Genomic DNA, 22,398 nt, shown 5'->3' with positions numbered 1-22,398 from the left:
CAGATCTGATACCAGATCTTGTATTCGATAATCGACATCAGAACTTATATCAGATCTGACATCAGATCTAATGTCAGATCTGAAGTGACTGTAATGCCTTCAATTATTTAAACAATAAGTTTATTAATAATTAAAATTTTATAATAAATCTTAATAATAAAAGTTGTTGAATCAATTTAAATTCACATTATCAGAAACCTAAATATTGTAGGAATTTTTCTTAAAGGTATTATCGATGTGATTATTAAAATATAACTAAATTTGTTATAAAGTTTTAATTATTAATAAAGTTATTGTTTAATTAATTAAAGGCAATACAGTCACTTCAGATTTGACATCAGATCTGATGTCAGATCTGATATAGGTTCTGATGTCGATTATCGAATACAAGATCTGGTATCAGATCTGGCGTACATTTATCAGATCTTATACCAGATCTGATGCCAGATCTGGAGTCAGATCTGACATACTATTTTCACCTGGCCCCCCCCCCTTAAATAAGAATTAGTAGTTATGGATCAGATTCTTAGAATATTCATGGTTTTGGCTCATCAAAATTTTAGAATTTAAAAAAATATTGGGGTACATCAAACGGCCGTGTCTTTAAGAGAAATGCACGTCGGAGAATTTAAGTTAAACGGATTTTAAGGTCTTGACAAAACCTACATATGGATTGTCTCAGAATGTTCCCACGAGTCTTCTTACTAAACTGATTACGAAGTTAAAATCAATTAATCAAAACTGGTAAAAGTGACACCGGACACGGTCTGCCAACCAAATTAGAGATAGTAATCATACTAATTCACAACACAACAGCCATGCCACACGATAAAACTAAAAGCTTTCGATCAAATTTTTTCTACAGGATTAATCGCCATATTTTTCATAATAGTTATCGAAATATGATTTGATTGTAATTTTATCAATTAAAAATTTACCCAAAAACAAAGTATTAACTTTTAAAAGTCGTATTTGTGTATGCAAAGTCGTACGCAAAATATAAGTTAATTACTCGTCTAAAATACTTTAAATTTGTTGGTTGACATAAGTCTATTACCGACTGCTCTAAATTACTTAAGGGGACCTCCTTCCTCCAAATTATAAAGAAATAATGTTTTTTCAAAGATTTATTTGTAATAGAAGCATGAGTCGCAATTTTGGCACCGTGGCGTTGAATGACTTACAAAACTAAAAATCAATCATAACACGCCAAAACGGTTCTTTTTCGTCGTAGAACAATTGCACTCAGAGCTAGCCAACGATCGGGTAGCTTACATAATCGGATGCATTCCGTCTTCTCGCTCTTGAATGAGCACAACTTGCAAATTTTGCCTTTTTTAACTATCGAGCGAACAGTAGGAATAACCAGTCTAGCATACATCTTCTCTGAGCATGGTTATGAAATGGCGAATATGCAAGGAGCTTGCTTTTTTAACACACCCAGTGGACTGACTATCTAAGTTATTCTTGTACCGTTAATGAACAAATATGCCACATATTGCATTTACACCCCTAGTATACTCGGAATAAAGTGTCCCCACCAATCATAGTCTTTTCAAACTGCTCACCCTATAAACCTCATCACTTTTATATGAGAGGAAAAAAAGAATACCGTAGGTAATGGTAGGTGATTTTATTTTTATGTCGTACGTTTTAAAATATTTGACGATATGCAACGTGATTAAAATTAAATTAAAAAGCTCAGGGTGAGCAGAGACCTAAAAGAACATGCCATTATTAGGTGACGTCATTTCATTTGCACCGCTCTTAGCTTTGCTGCGGTGGTGGCTAAGCGTAGCAACAGCTGCAAGTGCTACTGCTGGCCTCGACTGACTACTACAAACTATATTATGTCCCCTCTGACTCCGTCTGATTTCCTGAGAAATTACAATGTCCCGGTTGTCTCTTCTCTCTCCTTCTCTCGCAGTTAATTGAAATCTTCAGACACGTAGCTACAAGTTTAGTGCGGCTTATCAGGACGCACCGCAACTACGGTGTGCCTTGCCAATGATCGCTTGGCCTCTCTTTTCCTACATATACATATAATGTATACGTATATATATAAACGTTTGCAAGTTCTACGAAATACTTATCGTTCTGACTGGGTCGACGAGACGCTTTTCTGGCCTGATGAATTTTCCAAACTACTTAGTCTATAATTATATCTAAACGAGTTATATTAGATTTAGGAAAGTTGGGCAAATTGTCTATAACGACTTTGCGTGGTTACGAGTGGATTTCGCAGAGCAAACTTTTCAAGATACGCGCGCAACAACTCGAGAAATGCTAAAGGATACCGTATTATAATATTCAACTCGTTACATGTATAGAAGTAAATATAATATAGGCTCTTCCAGTATTTTCCAAGCAACCCCACTCATATTGAAACGTTAAATACCTTTTCAGTCTAAGGCAGAGTATACTTTTTTACGTGCAAACTCAAAAGTAACATTGCAGCCTTTGCTCGAGCAGCGTAAGTACAGGCAAAACAAGTTCCGATAGACATCTTCACGCAGGGACAAGGTTTAAGGCGCTAACTTTTTTCATCTAACATAACATGGCCGCGCTGTATTGGAAAAAGAAACTAGCCTGCCTGATAATAATCGAGAAACGATGCAGCCACTTGTACAGGCACACGCACACGATGCGACTCTAGTTATGCTTGCTATACAGGAAACGCCCATAAAATACCTACAAAGTTAGATGTACACACAGCTGGTGCTGCTGTTGCTCGTCACGGCGCCTGTTGCTTTCTCGTGTGCAGTCGAGGCCTTTGCCTGCATTAAGCTCATCAACCGTGAATATAATGTGCAATATAAGGGTTCTTCTGCGTAATCCTACTATATACGAGCCAACTTTATGACCTGTAGAGTAATGTCTGACCGGAAACGTGCTACACTACTAACATTTTCCAACATGAATTTTTACTTCAAGCTTTACACAAAAATAAAAAGATTGCTGTTGTATAAACATTATAATTTGGCTCTAATACTTTGCAATTACTATTTCAATGTTTGTTCATTCTTGTGCGTAGATTATTCAAGATATTTTTGGTCTCGACCCGTATTATATTATGTAGTAAGATGCAAATTGGTACAATGAAGATCTAATGTGCAAAAAAGTCTCCAAGAAGTCTAATTTTTGGGACAAAAAGTGTTTCATTTTCAGGTTATTCGAAGAAGTAACAACATGGCAAACACTTACAAATTCGCTAAAAAATAAATTCTTGGTGTTACGTAACAGCTGTGAATTTCAACTTGTAAAAGAATGGTGAAACGACTTACAATAATATAGCATAAACTATTCGCTATAAACATTTATAGCGAATGTAAAGTATACTTTTGTATATATTTAGCTCATTCAAGACTATCTCTAGACCGATTTTTAATTACTCTCAATGCACGCAACGCCAAATAAAAAAACGGACAGTGCGAGCAAAAGTGCGATTGTTGTTTGAGAACAACAAGCACGATTCGAACAAAAACTTCGACTTTTATTCGACGTACGTTACGTATTTGCAATTTGACACGTACTTTAATTGTGTGGTTGTCCGATTTGTCATTTAAGCATGTGTGTACACGATAACTCAAACTTGTTTAAAAAAAATAACAAAAATCATGTATTTAACGAGATAAATTTTATTACACAGCATTCCGCGAAATGGGTCTTTTTTTTGTCTGCTCTAGTTACACTTAAAATTACTCGCTCTGTCGTAGACTATACCGCTAAAAACATACGGGCCAACTCCAAGAGTGTTAATAATTATTTGTTTGATATTCGTATGTATCAGTACTACTTTGTCTTATGTGTATGTACTTTTTCATTTCAGAACTTATAAAACATAATATTTTTCTCTACATTCGTCAAAAACCACAAAAGATTTAAAAAATCTCGAATTTTACTATTTGCAACTTTGACAGAGGTGGATTGTATACAGTGTCACACACGCTCACGTGTCGCTTTTGTTCAAACATCTCATTCATCAAATTTCACTGTAGCTTTGAGACACACTCACACTCACACTCACACTCACAGACACATTTACGAAGGAAGCTTGCAGAATTTTAAAGCTCCGCCTGACTGTCTGTCTCTCTCTCTCTCTCTCTCTCCTTCTCTCTTTCTCGCTCACTCCTGCGTCTTGTTTGTATAAGTACGAGCTCGCTTGAGAACTTTGTACGCTTTTCAGCTCGCTTGCTGAAATCATCACCGCAGCAGCAGAATCAGGCTTCATCACACGCTTAGCGTATTTAACGGCCAGATTTTATGCATGCGCATAACTTGTAACTATACATTATCTATAACCTGGCTTGCTCCTAAAACCACTTTCTCTCTCGATACAAATAGAAAATATTTTATTCTTGAAAATAAACTCTCAATGTAAATATTAGCCGTTTGGTAAATTCATTTTAAGTAACTCTGATCTCGATACATGATCATTGAGCTATTTTACTGCTCTTGTAGCTACTGCTTTCTTGAGCTACTGCTTTCTTGATCATTTTCGCATGAAGCTATTTGTGGTGACCGCTAATCACGTGCGATAAACTCTATTACGCTGGGACATATGCGCGCAATTACTATTACAGCGTGGATATCCAATATGTGTACTTACTTAAAAGGTTTATTCATTGATAGATTATTTCCACAGTTTGTTTGAGTGTACGTTGAGAGAACGCCTTAGTTTAAATACCTCCTAGAAGTAAAAGCGGTAAAATTTAAAGTACGAATGAGGCTTTAGCATTGTTATAAGTGAGGCAGTGATTAATGCAAGCTAAGCACCGAACGAGTCGGTTTGCATAGACATGGTTCGATTCAGGTAACAGAGAATAAAAGAGAAAAGCAAAGCATATTGAGAAAGCAAAACAAAAAAAGTTTCGATGCGACTTCTACCGACGACTGTATAAATAATTAACACTATGAAATGGATAAATTAGAAGTCGCCAAAGTAGTATCACGCACTTGGTTTTTCTCTTCATAGCGAAATATGGCAGGCTACTCAGGCATCACGACGGACGATAAATAATTCAGAGGAACACGAAAAGAAGCTTTCTCTGTACCTTTCGTGCTGAATCAACTTTCGACAAGACTTTCAGAGATGAGTTTATGTGTCTAATCCTTTGAGCAGGTACTGACGTCGAAATATTTCGATTTTTCCGGCTCTAATTGGACTGAAATTTTGACAGAATATATTTGAAAGTATTTTAAAAATAATCAAAAACTTAAAAATCGAGTACCACCCGCTTTACTTTTTTTCGGAAAATTTATTATTGACCTATATAGACAAATAAATGCTCAAAGGATTAGCTCCTCGCTCCCTTTTTTCACCCTCTCATCCTTTCGCTACCTCTTGATACCAAAAGTGCTGAATGCACACAGTGTGTGTATGTATAGCAATCATGCACGAATATATAACAAGAGTTGTGGAGAGTTGGACGAACTGTCCTCGCATCAGTGCAGTCTAAGCCAACTGTCGCATACTCGTCGTTATCATCTGGTTTGTGAGATAGAACAAGACAGACTATTTCATTGAAATACAACTACAACTGATTTTAACATTATATCCAATTGATTTTGACGATGTTATTAGAGTAATATTCGATAAGAAGTCACTAATATTTTCATCGAGTTGAGAGTTTAGCTTCAAACTACAAGCGCTGGAAAATGTTTAAATTAGGGTTGTTACAACGTTATTGTTTTTTACTTTGTAACCAAATTGAGAGAGTTGTTGTTCAGTTTGTTGGATTGGCTCAGCATTCCGCAACTCGAGTTGCCACTAGTAATAAATCTTATTATACGCTTATCGCGCTTGCTACGATCACTTCTTACATTATCGTTCAGTGTCTCGCTGTGACGCTAGATCTTTATTGGCTAATACGAATGCAACTTACTGTCTTAGTCTTTTCGCTTAGTTACTGATGACTTGTACCTCAAATATTGCACTAAAGTCATTGACATCACCAACATACAGTCGCTCTGTGTGCACTAGACTGTGACCATTTCCTTAATTTCGACGCTGTACAGGGGGTGCTTTGATTTTATATTCGCTCGCTCGTCAATTTCAACCTGATGAAAGACATGAAGTATCATAGGTTTAAACAGGACATCTTATTGCAAGCAGTCGTTTGTAAGCAGTTATATAGCTAATTTGCTGTCCAACAATCAGTGGCGGTGAGCACGTCAATCCCTCCATGGCGTGGGGTGGTAAATTTTAAAATTAATATTAAATTTTTTTATTATATAAGTGTATAAGGATTTATTTACTAGATGTTTTTTTGTATGAACTCGATATTGTCTGTCGGGAGTTTGTTTAGAAGTAATTAGTTTTAGAAGGCTGAAAAGTTCTCCAAAAAAATAGTCCCCAAGTTGGAATTTTCGATTGATTCAAATATTGTTAGGATAATGTATCAACAGATAAACTTAATTGTAAACAATAAAATCACAACCAATTTGGCATCGTTCCTCGACACACTGATCATGTTTACAATGAAAATAAATTAGTTTGAATATTGTATTTCTCGAAGAAACAAGCCGTAATACCATAAGATCAATTTTACTCATTCAATTTCCATGATACCTAATTATAGACTGATCACTTGTTGAATTTAGGCACCAAAATGGATAAAAGTAAAAAGAAATCCGAAGAAGTTGTTTCGAAAAATAATTCAAGTGAACACGACATTGTTGTTTCGGACGACAAAAAATACATTTGCGATATTCGTCAGGAAGTATTTACACTAGAATCAAGCATGATAGAACATCGGGACACTATTCACAATGCCCAAAAATATTATACTTGTGACAAGTGCAAAAAGAAATTTGAGTTCCGAAGTCATTTGAGTAGGCACCAAATATCGATACACAAAGGCTGCAAAGATTTTAAATGCGACAGGTGTGAGAAGAAATTCATGAAAAAATCAAGTTTGTTCACGCACCAAAAACTAGTACACAAAGATTGCAAAGATTTCATATGCAATAAATGTGAGAAGAAATTTGAAAATAAATCAACTTTACTTAAGCACAAAAAAATATTCCACGAAATTTTCAAAGATTATTTATGTGAAAAGTGCGCCAAGAGATTTGCAAGTAAGCAGAGTTTACTCTCTCACGTAAAGGGAGTCCATGAGGGTCTCAAAGATTTTGCCTGCGACAATTGCGGGGAAAAATTTAGAAAAAAATTGCACATGCTCAGCCACCTGAAGACAATACACGAAAGTAGGAAAAATTTCGTCTCTAAGGTCTTAAAAGATTACTCATGTAACGATTGCGGGAAGAAATTTGGACAAAAACCGCATTTGTTTCGCCATCAAATGACGGTACACGACGGTCGGAGAGATTATGCATGTGACAAATGCGAAAAGAAATTCGGACAGAAATCGAATTTGCTTACCCATCTAAAGACAGTTCATGAATTTCGAAAAGATTACACATGTTACAAATGCGAGAAAAAATTTGGACTAAAATGGGTTATGATTCAGCACCAAAAGACAGTCCATGACGGTCACGAAGATTTTGCATGCGACAAGTGCGAGAAAAAATTTACACAAAAACCGAATTTGCTCAGACACCAAAAGACAGTACACGAAGGTCGCAAAGATTACGCATGCGACAAGTGCGAGAAGAAATTTGCACAAAAATCAAATTGGCTAATCCACTTAAAAACAGTACATGAAAATAGCAACAATTACGCATGCGACAACTGTCAAAAAAAATTCGGACGAAAACTGCATTTGTTAATCCACTTAAAAACAGTACACGAACATCGGAAAGACTACGCGTGTGACAAATGCAAGAAGAAATTTGGGGTTCAGAGCAATTTGATAAAACACAAAAAAACAATCCATGAAAATCGCAAAAATTTGGCATGCGATTAATACGAGAAAAAATTTGGTCATCAATCGACTTTGCTTTTGCACCAAAAGACATTACACGAAGGTTGTAAAGACTACGCTTGTGATAATTTCGAGAAAAAATTTGGATAAAAATGCAATATGATTCGACACCCAAAGATAGTCCTTAGACGCATGCCACAGTTTCGAGAAGAAATCATGGTTGACAATTGTAAATATGTATAGATACTAGACTGCCAATAAAAAAAAATTTTTTTAAATCAATGGGACGCCCCCTCAAAAGTTTCGAACCCCCAAAAAAATGAGCTCTACCAAATTTCAGCTCATATGGTTGAAAAAAACTCGTGCCATAAGACGAGTGTTAATTAACATTAAATTAAATGGAAAAGTTGTTTTCTCGTATTATACGCATACAGGGTTTCCATTTAATTTAATGTTAACACCCGTTTTGTGGCACGAGTTTTTTTCAACCATATGAGCTGAAATTTGGTAGAGCTCATTTTTTTGGGGGTTCGAAACTTTTTAGGAGGCATCCCGTCAATTTAAAAAAAAATTTTTATTATTGTCAGTCTAATAGATACATATAAGTATATGTTTTTTTAAAACTTTTATAAAAATTGTGCTTTTGTGATTTTGTCTTACGAGCTTTCAACAAAATATTGCACCTCCATACTTGCCATTGCGGTGTTTTATTTACGTACTACTAATTACTACTCTCTGTTCATTTTTTGGCTACTTAGTTTTCAGCTCTTCATTCAACGATTAGCCCATATTTTTTTTCATGTCTTGTTTAGACCGGTGAATGGGGCGAGCGTTTACTATTGGATTTTTGATAAGACTCACTTGATGATATGCTGAATTTATCAAACATGCACTAGTGAAAGATTGGGATGAAATAGCTGAAATACTGATTATTTCGGCTTAGAAATATGTGATCGGTAATAAAAATGAATCGATAAAAAAAAATTTCGCGTGGTAGTGACACTTTTTCGACCACACCACTGACGACAATCGTGAAGTTCATGTCAAAGCCTACACAAGTGCCAAGACGCCCTATTACGATGAAGGACGCATCCAATGATATTGAACAAACCCAATTAAGAGACCACTACTTTTTACATGGGGTCTTAATAATGTTCACTATAAGCATAAACAAAATTTTTTCAAATATTTTTTTACTTCACCCATTCATTCTTAACTCAGTAAAAATAAAAAGGTTTTTGAGTTTACATCATTACTTTTGGCTAATAAATCAATAAAGAAAAAAACAATTCTTCAAATAACTGAAAAATTCTTTAATAGAATGTTTTATAAGATTCTATACAATTTTAATAACTTTTATCAAGATGTACAATTTTCTATACAAAACAATTTCAACAATTATTGTTGAAGTTTCGTCCATCTTTCACTAGTTTTCCACAACCAAGACAACAAATTTTCCTTATTACAAATTGGAGCTTTTTCTGCTATCTTGCATTCACTGGAAAAGTAAATTTTTTAATACAAATGAAAAATAAATTTTAAATGAAATTTTATGCATGTATTGATATGAATAGTACCTGAAATATTCCCCAGTTACATTTTCTAGTTTAGGATCAACTGCAGCATATATAATAGTTTGAGCTCCTTGTTTGGGAGTTTTTATAAATGGCCATACAATTGGTTTTAAAAATATAGAACTTATAAAACTATTGTAATAACCCATATATCTTGTTATTTCTGTATCTACAATGCCAGGATGAACAGCATTTGAAGTTACACCAGTTCCTATGAAGTAAAAAGCAGGATTAACTTTATGCACTCAGAAAAAAATATTAACATACCTTTTAATCTTTTAGCCAATTCTACAGTAAATAAAACATTTGCAAGCTTGCTTTGTGCATAAGCTGCACCTGGATCATATCTTTCTGTACTATTAAAATCACTTATATTGATTCTTCCTCTAAAGTGAGCTAAACTAGAGACGTTGATTACTCTTGCTGGTGCAGAAGCTTTCAAAGTATCTAGCAGTAAGTTGGTCAAGAGAAAATGACCCATATGATTAACACCAATTTGTAGTTCAATACCTTCTTTGGTATAGCTGAGTGGAGTTCGCATGACACCAGCATTGTTGATAAGAATATGAAGTTTGGGAAATTCTATAATTACAAATTATAATTCATTAATAAAATACTGTTGGAGACATTTAAAGTTTAAACATGCATTACCTTTGGTAAATTGTTTGACAAAGTCTCGAATGCTTTCTTGAGATGCTAAGTCACATTTTCTACAATAAACAAATTTATTTTTTGATTCAAACACTATTTCTTCTCGAGCCTGTTCACACTTGAATAAATCTCTGCAGGCCATAATTACTTTAGCTTCTCGATTCGCCAAATCCCTAACAACTTCTTTTCCAATACCAGTATTGGCTCCTGTCACAATAACTATTTTATTAGTCAATTTTTCATTGCCTTCATATTTTGCTCCACCATTGTAATCTCTACAATAAAATGCAGATGATGATTAGTAAAAAAATGTAAATTATTCAACCATTTCATGATTCAACCAATGAGTCAATTTATTTTTCATAGATGAACCAATAAATCATCTAATTTTTCATTCATTAATTAAACTTACTTGAGCAAATACACACATCCAGTTAAGGAAGCAATGGCACTTCCCAAAAGAACAGGTTTTGGTATATGCATTGCAAATATATGAGTTTGACAAGTGTCGAATTATTATCAAATTGAATAAAAATCTAAAACTGAAAATCATAAATTAAAAGGCTATTCAGAAAATCTTACAACGTTCTTTACTTAATACTATTTATACCATCAAAATAGGTTATTGAAAAGTTTATACTGTAAACAGGCATGACAGTTCTACACCATCGACTGCAGTCATCACAGGCGTGCCGCGTGCGGCGCAGTGCTGAGTGCAGACGATGCAAACTGGTGCTGTAGAGTACGCTAAAGAGGGCGCAAGCAATACCACTAGGTAGAACTAGATATTTGCTCAGTGAAGTTCGATCGTTTGCTGTCTGGCCGCAGTCCGCACACATTTCTTTGCTCAAACTTATACATAAATATACACAATATATAACAGAGGGCGGCTGTCTATTCAATCGTGTGTTTGTATTGTTCGTTGACAGACGGAAAACTGAAAATGTTAAGTAGGATCAACAGGTCGAATAAGCTTACCGCCAAAGCTTCGGCGTTTAATTAAAATAAAGTTTTCGATATTTGAGATGACGAAATATTTATTGTATATCATAACATCGACGTTTGAAGTTTCATTGACAAATAGTGGAGTAACATCTGTTGCTTCGTACAGTTGTACTAGTTGACAAACCTGGAGTACACTTTAACTTTTAACTGAAGTTGTACGGTTGATTTACTTGTCTTTTGAATACAATCAAGGAAGTACTTTGTTGAACAAATACAGCCAAGATGTTCTCAAGATTTATGAAATATACTGTCAGCAGGATTCAACAAAGGGCACTAGGTTATGTCTTTAATGGACTACGTAGGGTATGTCAAATTTCACTACTTCCATAAAATTATCCATCGCATTATCCTGTTTTTGTTTCATTACCATCTAGTCGTTTGGGGAAAAGTTAAGACAAAAATCCATTGGACCTGCTCCTATTTACATTGCTGCTCTTTGGGGTATTAGCAAGAAAAAAGACGACGACAAGTCCTTGACAAATAAAGAACTTTTACTTGCAAAAGCTGATGCATTGTTTGATCAAGAAGAATATCACGAAATTTACAAGTTACTTAAAGGATATAAGGTAATTAGATGTCATTGATGATAAGCAAGTTTTAATATTAATGGAATGATGATGATGCAATATTTTTCCTTTGCAGGAAAATAGGGATGTAGAAATATTATGGCGTCTAAGTCGCACTCTTTACAAGATGTCTAAATTGGAGAAACAGGAAAGTGAAGCTAAAAGGTTGATTTACGAAGCTTATGATTTGATCAATTTAGCTTTAGAAATCAAAGAGGATCATTGGGCAGTTCATAAATGGGTAGCAATTTTATTGAATGACAAAACAAATTATGAAGGCACCAAAATAAAAATCAAAGAACTTAATAATATCAAACAACACATGCTAGTATGTTTTAAAATTCATGTGTTTTTTATTACATAAATTTGAAAATATTATTTATACTTACTTGTTTTTTACAGCGAGCCTCAGAGCTCAATCCAAAAGATGCTACCACTCTTTATTTATTAGGTAATTGGTGTTATCAGGTGACGGATTTACCTTGGTTTCAAAGAAAAATTGTCTCTACAATATTCAGTGAACCACCAACTTCAACTTTTGAAGAAGCCCTACAGTATTTTGAAAAAGCAGAGCATGTAGATCCTAATTTTTATGGGCACAATTTATTGATGTTAGGTAAAACGTATCTAAAACTCAATAAAAAAGAAGATGCGATGAAATATTTGAAATTAGCTTCTGAATACCCTGCTAAAAACGACGATGACCAAGAAGCTAAACAGGAGGCACAAAAAATTTTGAATAATCTTTGATACCTGTATATATATTTATATACAGATTTGTGATTAATTAAAAATTTTTGTTCATGCTCACATTACTTTACAGCATCGCTTGATCACAGGACCAAGAGAGAAGCATTGAAAATCTTTAATACTTTATAAGAATTGACAATCATAATAGATAATTGAGATGGAAATATTTAAGCACATTTAAAATATCAACTCTCAAAAGTACATAAAATGTAACTTGTCTGACAATTTTTTTTATCAATCATGCAGCTGACTGATTTTTCACAAAGATTAACTACTGTATATTAACATATTTGATTAACTTTAACTTACATTAGTGTATGTGTATATCATTGTATTGTATTTCAAAGGAATTTGGAGCTCAATAAAAGAGAATGGAAGACTGATATATAAAAAATATTTCATTTTTTAGTAAACTTGACAGCATCAGCTATAAGAAAAAGATGAAGACATTCAATTTTCGTGTTGATTTATTTTACGAGTGAATAATTATGATATATTTATAAAATGATATAGTTAATATAAAAATTGCTCATTAATACTAAGAACACACATTCAGCAGATACGACATTTTCATTCATCGATCGATACGTATTTCAGCTAGACTTGCACTCGAAAGTAAATAAAATTATGCTTTTACAATTACATCATGATACGCTCGCGAACAATCGTACATTTTTCTCTGTAAGTACAAACAGATATGACAATACATGTATACGGAATTTACATCGAGTATGAAACGTCTCTGTACACGAGGCTAGTTTTAATTTCATTTGTTATTTTTACATGATACAGGTGCGCGATCGCAGGCATAGGCAACCCATAAAATTTAAACCTACGAATTTGCAGAGAGATAAAAGAAGGCTATAATTACAGTCGAAGAGATTATTTTTTCTATTAAAAAAGAGGGGAGCATTATTTGCAGGTGTACTCCTCGGTGCGTTCGGTGCAGGTTTCGCAATGCACCTTGCAGCACCACTGGAACTTGCAGTTACATTGCCACGTGCGCGTAAACTGGTGGGTGTTGTAGCCTCGGCCACAGCACATGAGATCACAGCCATCCGTGCCTGTGAACAAAAAATAAAGCGTAAATTAAGGCGGTCGTAGTATAAGTAGGACTATAGTTGGATGTGCGAATTACCTCTACTCGTTCGGTTGCAGTATCTGCCCTGAGTACCCAGACTGCCCTGCTCGAGGTCCGGCTCGCAGTAATTCGGCGACGGCTGCAGAAACACCAGCTCGCTCCGCTTCGGTATCCTCTTCTGGCTGATGCTGCTGGCTGGACTCGTACTGTCGAATTTCGCTCGTTTCAGTACCAAATGAGGCTGCCTCGGCTGTTGCTGCTGCTGCTGCTGCTTGACGGGCGCGTGCACGACGACGGAGCCCGACCTCTTGACCGGCCAGCCGTGATCCGAGGCGAGGAGGCCAGAGAGGGGCGCGTCCTCGTCGTCAGCCTGGAGCAGAGCCTCGATGGCCCCTTGGCTCTTGGCGTCGTTGACGAGGATCGGCCGCGTGGACGGGACGCTCGACGATCTGAGCTGCATCGACTCCGAGGAGCTCGAGGACGAGGAGGACTGGGACGGGGCCGGGGGCGGCGTGATGGCTATGACCGGCCTCGCCCGGTAATACTTCTTCATGAGAGCGTCGCCGATCTGGCGGAAGGTCGGCAGCGTCCGCCAACAGGTGCGCACCGTGCAGGATCCCGAGACGCCGTGGCACTTGCATTCCGTCTGCAGTAGCGATTTAACGATCTGGAAAATTAATCTTAATTGAGTGGCCGCCGCCTGTGCGATCCGCTCGCTCGTGTTCGGTGCACGCGAGTCTGCTGCAGTAGGCGCAGCTATATATTTATATGACTTATTTCTCCCAGCTGCGCCAAGCGTATATCTGTGCACTTTCATTTAAAACTGCGATTATTATTAATTTATAATGTTCCTGCTAGTTGATTGAGCCATATTCGAGTCGCGATTCGGATCGTTTAATAGACATACATACATGGAAAGATAAGCAGCCTCGCAAAAGAGAGAAACAAGCCGTAAAGTCGTAAATTCGCGGCTATAACGCGTGTTTGCGTGTGTTATTACGATTCACATATATATTTATTACAGATCCTCGCGGGAAATCGTTAGGCGCGCGCTGGACAACACGGCCGTTTTACGCTTGATCAAGATTTGAGCGGTTTCTGGAGGCTGCGTGAAAGAAAAACACGAGAGAATCTCACAAGATATACCAACCTTTCGACCAGCTTTGTTGTTGTGCAGGTTCATGAGGCTTCTGGCGTCGCCTTCGATTTCTCTGGCGTCTAGGAACCTTCGCGCGAACCTGTTAATCCATCAACATTCGCTTGAGTATAATGGCACATCTTATTGGACGAGCAAAATTTGAAGCGAATTTATCGTACGCTAATGTATTATTACCTCATTCCGTAAGAGATATCGGCGCTGCAGCCACCCCATTCCCAGCCATTTGGAGGAACTTCTTTCCGCGTCCTGCGTAAAAGAGAGAGAAAGAGTGAGATGGTGCGAGCAAAAACGAGAAATAAAAAAATGTTCATCTCAGATTACGATCGCATACTCGTTTAAGGTTGCTCAACTTTTAATTAAATTCCTCGTGCTGGATTAATCGATAAAGACAAATTAGAAAATTTATCGGTCGAGCGATCGATAGACGAACATATTCATATTGTAGAAAAAAATAAAAAAAAATAATGCGTGCAAATGATAATAATAATAAAAATATTAATGTAAATGTTGCTACCTTAGGGAAGACTCGCATCCACAAGCCGTGATGTTGCCTCGACTGCAGGCGGCGGTCACGGCGTACGTAACACCGGCCGAGGCGATCGCGTACGTGAAGGCGGCCTCTCTGCTACCTGCGACAACGACAGAAGAAAAGCAACGCGTGAGTGACAAAAGTCGACACATGAGGATTGCGTTACGTGTACGCTAGCATATACGGCTATAATAACGACGCAAGCTAGCTGCTACGGTAGTGCCGCTGCGCGTGCGAACCGCCAAGGTATTTGTAAATCAATCCGCGGATTTTCCGCTTACACAGCGGAGCGGCCCGTAAATCATCGACGCGGATGCGTAATAAACCTATCACACGAGGCCGTGATTAATCGCTGAGCTTTCTACGTGCCCGCGCGCTTTACACGTCTAGTCGCCTTTTGCGCGCGAGAGCACAAAGCGCGAATTTGTAACATCGATACTTTCGCGCCGCGAATTTCAGTCTAACAATATAATAAGTCGCGGATTTTGCACGCCCGCGATCGTGTTTGCAGAGATCCAATCAGCTGAACTGGCCTTTTTTCGCGCCCTCTGCACCTACGCAAGCTCCTGCCACGGAAGTTTATGATTGCACACGGATAGCTGCAGCCCGTTTCTTATATATCTCTACGCCCACGCTCCTAATGCAAACGCATCGATGAGCGGCAGCCACTCGAAAAGCGACCAATCGATCGATCGCCAACTCGAAATTTTCCGCTCCCAACGGATTCAGATACAATATCAAAGACATCCTACCGGCCAGCGAGATATTTTATTAATTACAATAAATTATCTGCTCGCCACTTATTCAATTGTTTATCAATTAATGACGACGTGTGCTCGAATTAAAACGTCAATTAAACTTTATGCAGTTTTCGCTCTCTCTCTCTCTCTCTTTTACCGAGTTGCTCGGTTGCTCGGGCGCGCTCCAGCTCAACTTTTTGCTTACTTTTCCTTTCGTTTTGCACGTAAACTTATGTACTTCAAGCCTCCTCTTTTTAATTCAGCGAATCGGTATCGCGAAAGCAATAAATCAGCGTTGGCTCCGCTGTGCGCAATACGTACTGCAGCCCACCGCGCACAGACTCACGTATCGGATCGATTTCACGATCTTTGTACTACAGACGCAAAAATCAATGCAGTCAAGAGAGAAAGAGAGCGAGAGAGAGAGAGAGAGAGAATTTTGATCGGAAAGTAATGTCGAGGTAAAAATGAAGATATTAATTCGTATCGAAAGAATTAGCCCGACACTCGAGCTCGCATCTTTGCTGATTTTTTTTTCTACATACGCGAGCCTACCGATAAATCAGTCTCGCGCCAGTGTAGGCGCGCAAAGAGCCCATCGATCGACGTTCGAAGCATAACACGAGCTCTCGCGCAGATAGGCCGAAGCCTGCCTAAGCACACGTGCCTCGAGCTAATAAAATCTCGCTCGGTCGCTCGTTGGCTCCGTCGCAGGGACAAGATCTTTATTTCTGCGAGCTCGTGTATACACGTACATAATATGCCGGAGTTAAATTGTGTGCGAGAGCAGGCGTACCCCCCGCGGGGGCCTCCGATACCAACGTCGAGTTTTGATTTCCAAAAGATGCTCGTGAGCTCGCTTTATGTTCTTACTGCGGCTAAATTGAATCGCGGAGAGAGAGAGAGAGGGAGTGAAAACGACAGCGCTGACGCATCCGCATGCAGCTCGATCAACATTTTGGCCAACGCGTTATTCAAAATTGGGCCCGATCGGTTCATTACTTTTTTCTTCTCTTTACTTTTCTTTCTGTCTCGGTTTGATTCGGCTGCTCTCGTGGTGCGTCGATCTCGCGTCAACGAGTAAACATTTTTGCGTAATTCAACGCTGGGTCGCGCGCCAATCGGGATCAGCTGCGTCCCCCCCGCGGGCTTAGTGACTAATTGCCGCGATAATAAACGATTTTTACAGGCTATTCGCATCTTCACCCCATAAATTGGACGGTCAAGGAAAAAAAGGATCTCTCAATTAGCCGCGTGCTCGGGCCGGCTCACAATGAGCGATCAACGCGTCGTACAAAAGCAACTTAATAAATAAAACCAATAAAGTCTTGTAATGCCTATGGACTGGATATATAGCTACGCGGCCTTTCTGCTGGCTCGGTGGGTTCGGCAAAAAAATTGTTTTATTAATGTCTCTGGAAGGGCCGCGGCGCGCACGCGTCCATACCCTGGGAATATAATACACTAACGATATACAGCCACTCTTTCTTTTATTATCAGCTTTTAATCCAGCTTCGTTAACGCTTCTCTTGGCTCTTGGCTTCGCGATAAGTATACATATATTTGTGTGCTGCGCTGCTGCTGTTGCTGCTGCAGTGAAAGAGTGAGGGAAGAAAGAGAAAGAGAGAAAGAGAGAGAGAAGATAAGTCGACCAGTTCGCGTGTGCGTGATGCGCGCGAGATGAATTTTTTGCGTTACACATGCCTTTCGCTCACGGACACGCAGACACGTAGAAGATACCCATACAGACGAGGATATACCTAAAAACCACTTTTCGTGCGTGATGCATATACACGGGAGTAAAGAATTTACGATCCTCCTCATTTTGACTGCAGCTCGGCTGTACCATATGTATGATACACGCACGTACGTTATAACGCACATCGAGTACTGCAGCTACATCGTATGCCTATAGCTTTTGGGATTTTCGGTGAGGATTATGTCTTTTTTTAAGTTCCCGTTTAAATGGCCATTTTCGCACGTTAAACACACGTACGGACGCGTGGGGACAAAGGGGCTGAATAAATCGGCGATGCTCATCGTCGCCTCTGCGCCGATTGCCGTTTCTCGGTAATTATTCATTTTATTGACTCGATCCGGGCCGATTGGCTGGTCCCGCGCGCGTTTAATGTCATTTAAGAGCCGCGAGCTGCACTCGATCGCGCGGCAAAATTAATCGACGTCCAAGGAGCGTACGACTCTGCGAGAGGAGGCAACTCAACACGTTGTTTGAGCCTGTATCCTCTCCTACGTATAATACGAGCATGCGCCTCGAGCTCTATAGCCATATTATATACCATTAACGAGTGTCCATAGATGCAATTAATCGAACGCCGCCGCCGATCTCGAGAGATCCTTGGACGAGATCGCAGGCTACATATTCACGTAGCCTCCTATAGATCGTAAATCAAGCGATGCTTAAAGTAATCTACCGCTCGTGATCATGCTATACAGCCGCCGCCGATCATTTTGTTGTTTCATTGTGATCGGCGTATAATTAGCTCGAACAATGCCATACGTAGAAACGGTCCGGCGCAAGGCAAAAACGTTTCAGCGCAAGCTCGCTGCTGGACCGATCTCGAGAGCTAATTAATTTAGACCCCGAAACTCGAGCGATTGAATCGCAAAAGTCGCGCGGGCGATCGCGAGCCGACTCGAGCCCGGCCGAGCGAGTGCGAAAACGAGTTAGCGCTTCTGCCCCGCGCACCACACATACATTAGGCTGTAATTCGAGCTGCGCGTATATATTATAACGGCCTGCAGGCACACACATACACAGGCCAATACCGCATGTGACTGCATGCCCTGCCGAGACTCAAGACAAGTAGGTAGTTACGCGCCAGTGATATATTAATTTATTAACTAGTTTATTTATCCAAGAGCTTAGAGGAGAAAAGGTGCAATCCGCCCGCAGGCTGTGTGTGTGTGCGCAGCAGCAGCAGCAGCAGCATCTAAGTATATACATGTGTATAAGCTCGTAAGTCAATCTGCGAGTGGAGCTCTGCGCGTATATACGATTGGTGATTTAGCCAAAGTCGCTCGAAGCTGCTGCTGCTGCTGCTGCTGCTGCAGTGTCATTTCCAAGCGGGGATTATTACAGTGCCAAGACGCGAGTACGATCGTCTCGAGTGTTTGTGCAGTGCGCCTTTTTGTTTTGCTCGTTCGACCGACCAATGGAATGCAGAATTGTAATGACTCTAACTGTACGTAAGGAGAATAATTGCCGAGCTCCGACTCGTTGTTCTTACGGCGAGATTTATGAAAAAAAATTAAAAATTAAAGGGAAAAAAAGATAGGGTTTACCCAATTTCTCGAGCAAACAAACGGTGCAGTAGTCATCGCGAGCGATGTGAAAAACAGTTGGTTTGTTCGACAGCAGCCGATATGGCACGAGATTAAGTTGCTTGACGCAGACGAGTATAGCGACTCTTTCCATGTACTCAACGGAGATGAAACGAGAAAAAAAAATTTCCCGACGATTCTAATTGCGATGTGTGACGTTTCGAGTCGTATATATCGTCGTTAAAGCGACAGCCGAGAGTTGATAATTTCATTATATACAGCTGACTATTGTTAGAGGGGTATAAACAAGCTCGACGGCCGATTTGCAGCGGCGAGGTAGGCGCACGCGTTGACACACGAACCTGTTTTTGGATTGTGATAGAGAGAGAAAGAGAGAAAAGAGATACTCGAAGCAGCGCGAGGAGAGCGACTACGAGAGAAAACAGGCAAAGAATTTCAATCCTTTTTTTCGGAGGGTTGCAACGTGCAGGTGTTTACAAGGAACGCGACTAGCCCGAGCCCATGCGTGCACGACTTGAACACACACACAGAGCCGATAAATAGACGATCATTCCCAATCATCCGATTCCGGTTTTTCGTCGATAGATTTTCGAGCATCGGTCCAACTCGCTCCCAGTATAATTATATGCCGAAATTCATTTCTCGAATATAGCTACGCCATCATCATTGGATATATATGCGCGCGCGCGTGTATATATTTCGATAATTATGATAATTATCGCGGAAGACAAAAAAGGAATCGGTGGCGGTCGGGAATTGTCTATAAATAGACGCACGGGCTATACACACGGGAGGCAAAAAAATTGTAGGCGAGAAACGACGATGGAAAAAATGCTTCTATACTTTAGCGCCTTTAAAGCTGCCGAACATTCAACTCTATTAGAGCTCTCGAGCGATATAAGGTATAGAGCGACGTATAGAGAGCTCGGTATCCGGTGCAATGCGCGCCGAGCTCGATATTCGCGCGTTAATTGAGTTAGCGTGAAATTTTCACGCGCCTAGGCACAATACGTGTTAATGCGCGAGTAGCTCGTGTGCACTATAATAGCTCGTATATGAAAAAAGTTGTGTGCCGCCAATCGATACTTTCGAGCGCGTACGATTTCGCTCTCGCGGAGATCGGGCCATTATCGCGTATCAACCTGCTACGTTGTATAAGCCGCGCGCGAGTTGCAGCTCAGAGAGAGAGAGAGAGAGAGAGAGAGAGAGAGAGAGAGAGAGACAGAGAATTGACATACGAACAGGTTTTTTACACACAGACGCACACGCACACTTGTATAATACGACTTAATCTCGGCGACTGCACTGCACACACACACAAACAAGCACACACTACTCGAACGCATACATAAATACGCGTGTCTTTTGATCGTGAGAAATCAAAGTACCGATCTCTCGGCTACGTGCGTGTGTATAGTCACTGTGTACGTGTGCGACAAATAACAAGTATTTAACGACGCTTTACGCAACGTCCGAGGATCGTACGCGCGCCCCGACGCATTAGCATACGCGCGAGCTAGCTCTGCGCCCGATATACTTTTTATCCAGCCCGATGCTTTCGCGAGCGCTATCTCGTCTCTCTTTCTCTCTCTTGGCCGGCCTCTCTCATGTCTATATGATATTTATATACGAAAAATTAAATGGCCAAAATGTAAATTTTCTAGCCGCGCGCGCACGAAAGTCGGCATTAATCTCTTTCTCTCGCTAGCTCGTGGGCATTTTATAATGACGATAAAGGATATAAATACATTTGCAACGGGCTCGTTGAAAGGACGTGTGGGCTCGCGCGCGCCGCGAGCAACGAAATGCGGCGAAAAAAAATAAATTACCAGCCGAAAGTGTCGCGTGGCACATTGATTTGTGTTGTCGTGGGTTGAACCCCCCTTTTTTTCCATATTCTCGCGCACGCAGCTCGTTAAATTCAATCAGACACAATGCGCGAGCTAATGTCGGTAAATCATCGGCATCATCATCGACATCGCCTCGCAGACAGACGTAAGGATCGATTAACGAGCTGCTCAGCGACGATCGGACGTAAAGTCGATCATCCATCATGCCGATGGATACAACAACAACGCGGCATCAATTAGTCGCTGCGCGGCTCGTCGTTAATGTCTTTTCTAATGATATGCCCCGAGAGTCGAGAAGGTGAGATCATTTTAACGATGATTTTCGGATGACGATTCTTACCCACTACGACGACGTGTCCGAAAATCTGATCGTCCACCACGTCCGAGCAGTTCCATCGATGATTTCTGAACTGATGTCGACACTCTTTGAGTCCCATCTCGGCACCCTCGCCGACGGCCGGCATCGCGTGGGGCGATCTCTTGCAGAGCTCTCGCTGGGCCTTGCCCAGGCCTGGGATTCGAGCGCAGAGCGCGGCACCCACCACTACCGACGGCGACGACGACGACGATGACGACGACGACAATGAAGTAGTAGCAGCAGAAGCCACCATCCTGAAAAAGACAAATGTACACGAAGAAATTATTATTTGCCTCGCGTACACCAAGGCGATTCTGCCAGAGATAGGAGCCGAGCGATAAGCCAAGTATATGGACCGCCCCCGAGCATAGCAGCAGTGGCCCAGAGCGCTGCAAATTCTTCCGAGAAAAAGGCGAAATTACGACGATTACACGGGAGACTGACTTAAATCCGAGCGCGGCCCGGCTATCTTTCCATCCAGCGAAATTTGCATCGGAATGCCACGTACGTGTGGGAAAAATGTAGGTTATTTAACAAAAGCTGCGTTAGGACTGCGTTCGATCGTCCTAATTCATTGGAAAAAAGGAGCAGCGGCAGCAAATCGTTAATCGCGACTGTGTTAGTGTATAAATATACGTTATAGGTTGCTCGCATCTATGAGGCATTTTTAGCCTTAAGGTAAAATACGTCGTCGTATTAGCCGCTGCAGTGCAAGAAAGAGAGAAACGAGGCGTGCTAAGGTAATTGATTTATTTTACGAGTTTAGCATTATGGAAGCCGCTGCACATATCCATACGCATACAGAGAGAGAGAGAGAGAGAGAGAGAGAGAGAGAGAGAGAGAGAGAAGCTGAGGCAGAGCAGAGGAATTTTGATTTAGGGTTGTGCGATTCAGCCGCTGATGACCGTGTCATTATACACAACTACGCTACGCAATGGAACCTGCGACGGGGGTAATTAATAGAGCGATCATTGTAATCGACCGCTGGAATGTGAAAGGTATTCCC

The 22,398-nt window shown here is 40.0% G+C and overlaps 3 protein-coding genes across 3 annotated transcripts; 1 reads left to right on the top strand and 2 right to left on the bottom strand.

The window, feature by feature from the left end:
* Positions 1–9,118: 9,118 nt before the first annotated feature.
* On the bottom strand, positions 9,119–10,753 carry LOC106660482 (retinol dehydrogenase 13-like). Its single transcript, XM_014383452.2, has 6 exons — positions 10,662–10,753; positions 10,464–10,593; positions 10,052–10,326; positions 9,668–9,982; positions 9,404–9,611; positions 9,119–9,324 (listed from the first exon to the last, which is right to left on the bottom strand). Exons 2-6 carry the CDS (start codon positions 10,532–10,534, stop codon positions 9,225–9,227), a joined length of 969 nt encoding a protein of 322 aa, XP_014238938.1. The 5' UTR covers positions 10,535–10,593; positions 10,662–10,753; the 3' UTR covers positions 9,119–9,224.
* Positions 10,754–10,879: 126 nt separating this feature from the next.
* On the top strand, positions 10,880–12,766 carry LOC106660489 (regulator of microtubule dynamics protein 1-like). Its single transcript, XM_014383462.2, has 4 exons — positions 10,880–11,359; positions 11,431–11,622; positions 11,699–11,950; positions 12,025–12,766. The coding sequence occupies exons 1-4, from the start codon at positions 11,279–11,281 to the stop codon at positions 12,370–12,372; spliced, it is 873 nt and encodes a 290-aa protein (XP_014238948.1). The 5' UTR covers positions 10,880–11,278; the 3' UTR covers positions 12,373–12,766.
* Positions 12,767–13,034: 268 nt separating this feature from the next.
* Positions 13,035–21,591, bottom strand: LOC106660521 (protein Wnt-2; the record flags this gene model as incomplete). The annotated part of the gene is made up of 6 exons (XM_023461987.1): positions 13,035–13,436; positions 13,511–14,120; positions 14,604–14,691; positions 14,787–14,858; positions 15,127–15,241; positions 21,375–21,591. Coding segments are annotated over 6 exons (1,254 nt in total), but the record flags the coding sequence as incomplete, so codon positions are not given.
* Between the last annotated feature and the right edge of the window lie 807 nt (positions 21,592–22,398).

The sequence above is a fragment of the Trichogramma pretiosum genome, unplaced genomic scaffold (assembly GCF_000599845.2).
Source record: "Trichogramma pretiosum strain Unisexual culture from Peru unplaced genomic scaffold, Tpre_2.0 scaffold27, whole genome shotgun sequence".
Taxonomy (NCBI): Eukaryota; Metazoa; Arthropoda; class Insecta; order Hymenoptera; family Trichogrammatidae; genus Trichogramma; species Trichogramma pretiosum.
This window is presented reverse-complemented; position numbering and strand designations above follow the sequence as displayed.

Coding starts and splice junctions, on each gene's coding strand:
- LOC106660482 (XM_014383452.2), bottom strand. CDS start 10,534: ATGCATATACCAAAACCTGTTCTTTTGGGAAGTGCCATTGCTTCCTTA. Junction 10,327..10,463: donor GGATGTGTGTATTTGCTCAA/GTAAGTTTAATT, acceptor ATTTTATTGTAG/AGATTACAATGGTGGAGCAA. Junction 9,612..9,667: donor ATTGGCTAAAAGATTAAAAG/GTATGTTAATAT, acceptor TTTACTTCATAG/GAACTGGTGTAACTTCAAAT.
- LOC106660489 (XM_014383462.2), top strand. CDS start 11,279: ATGTTCTCAAGATTTATGAAATATACTGTCAGCAGGATTCAACAAAGG. Junction 11,360..11,430: donor TCTTTAATGGACTACGTAGG/GTATGTCAAATT, acceptor ATTACCATCTAG/TCGTTTGGGGAAAAGTTAAG. Junction 11,951..12,024: donor ATATCAAACAACACATGCTA/GTATGTTTTAAA, acceptor TGTTTTTTACAG/CGAGCCTCAGAGCTCAATCC.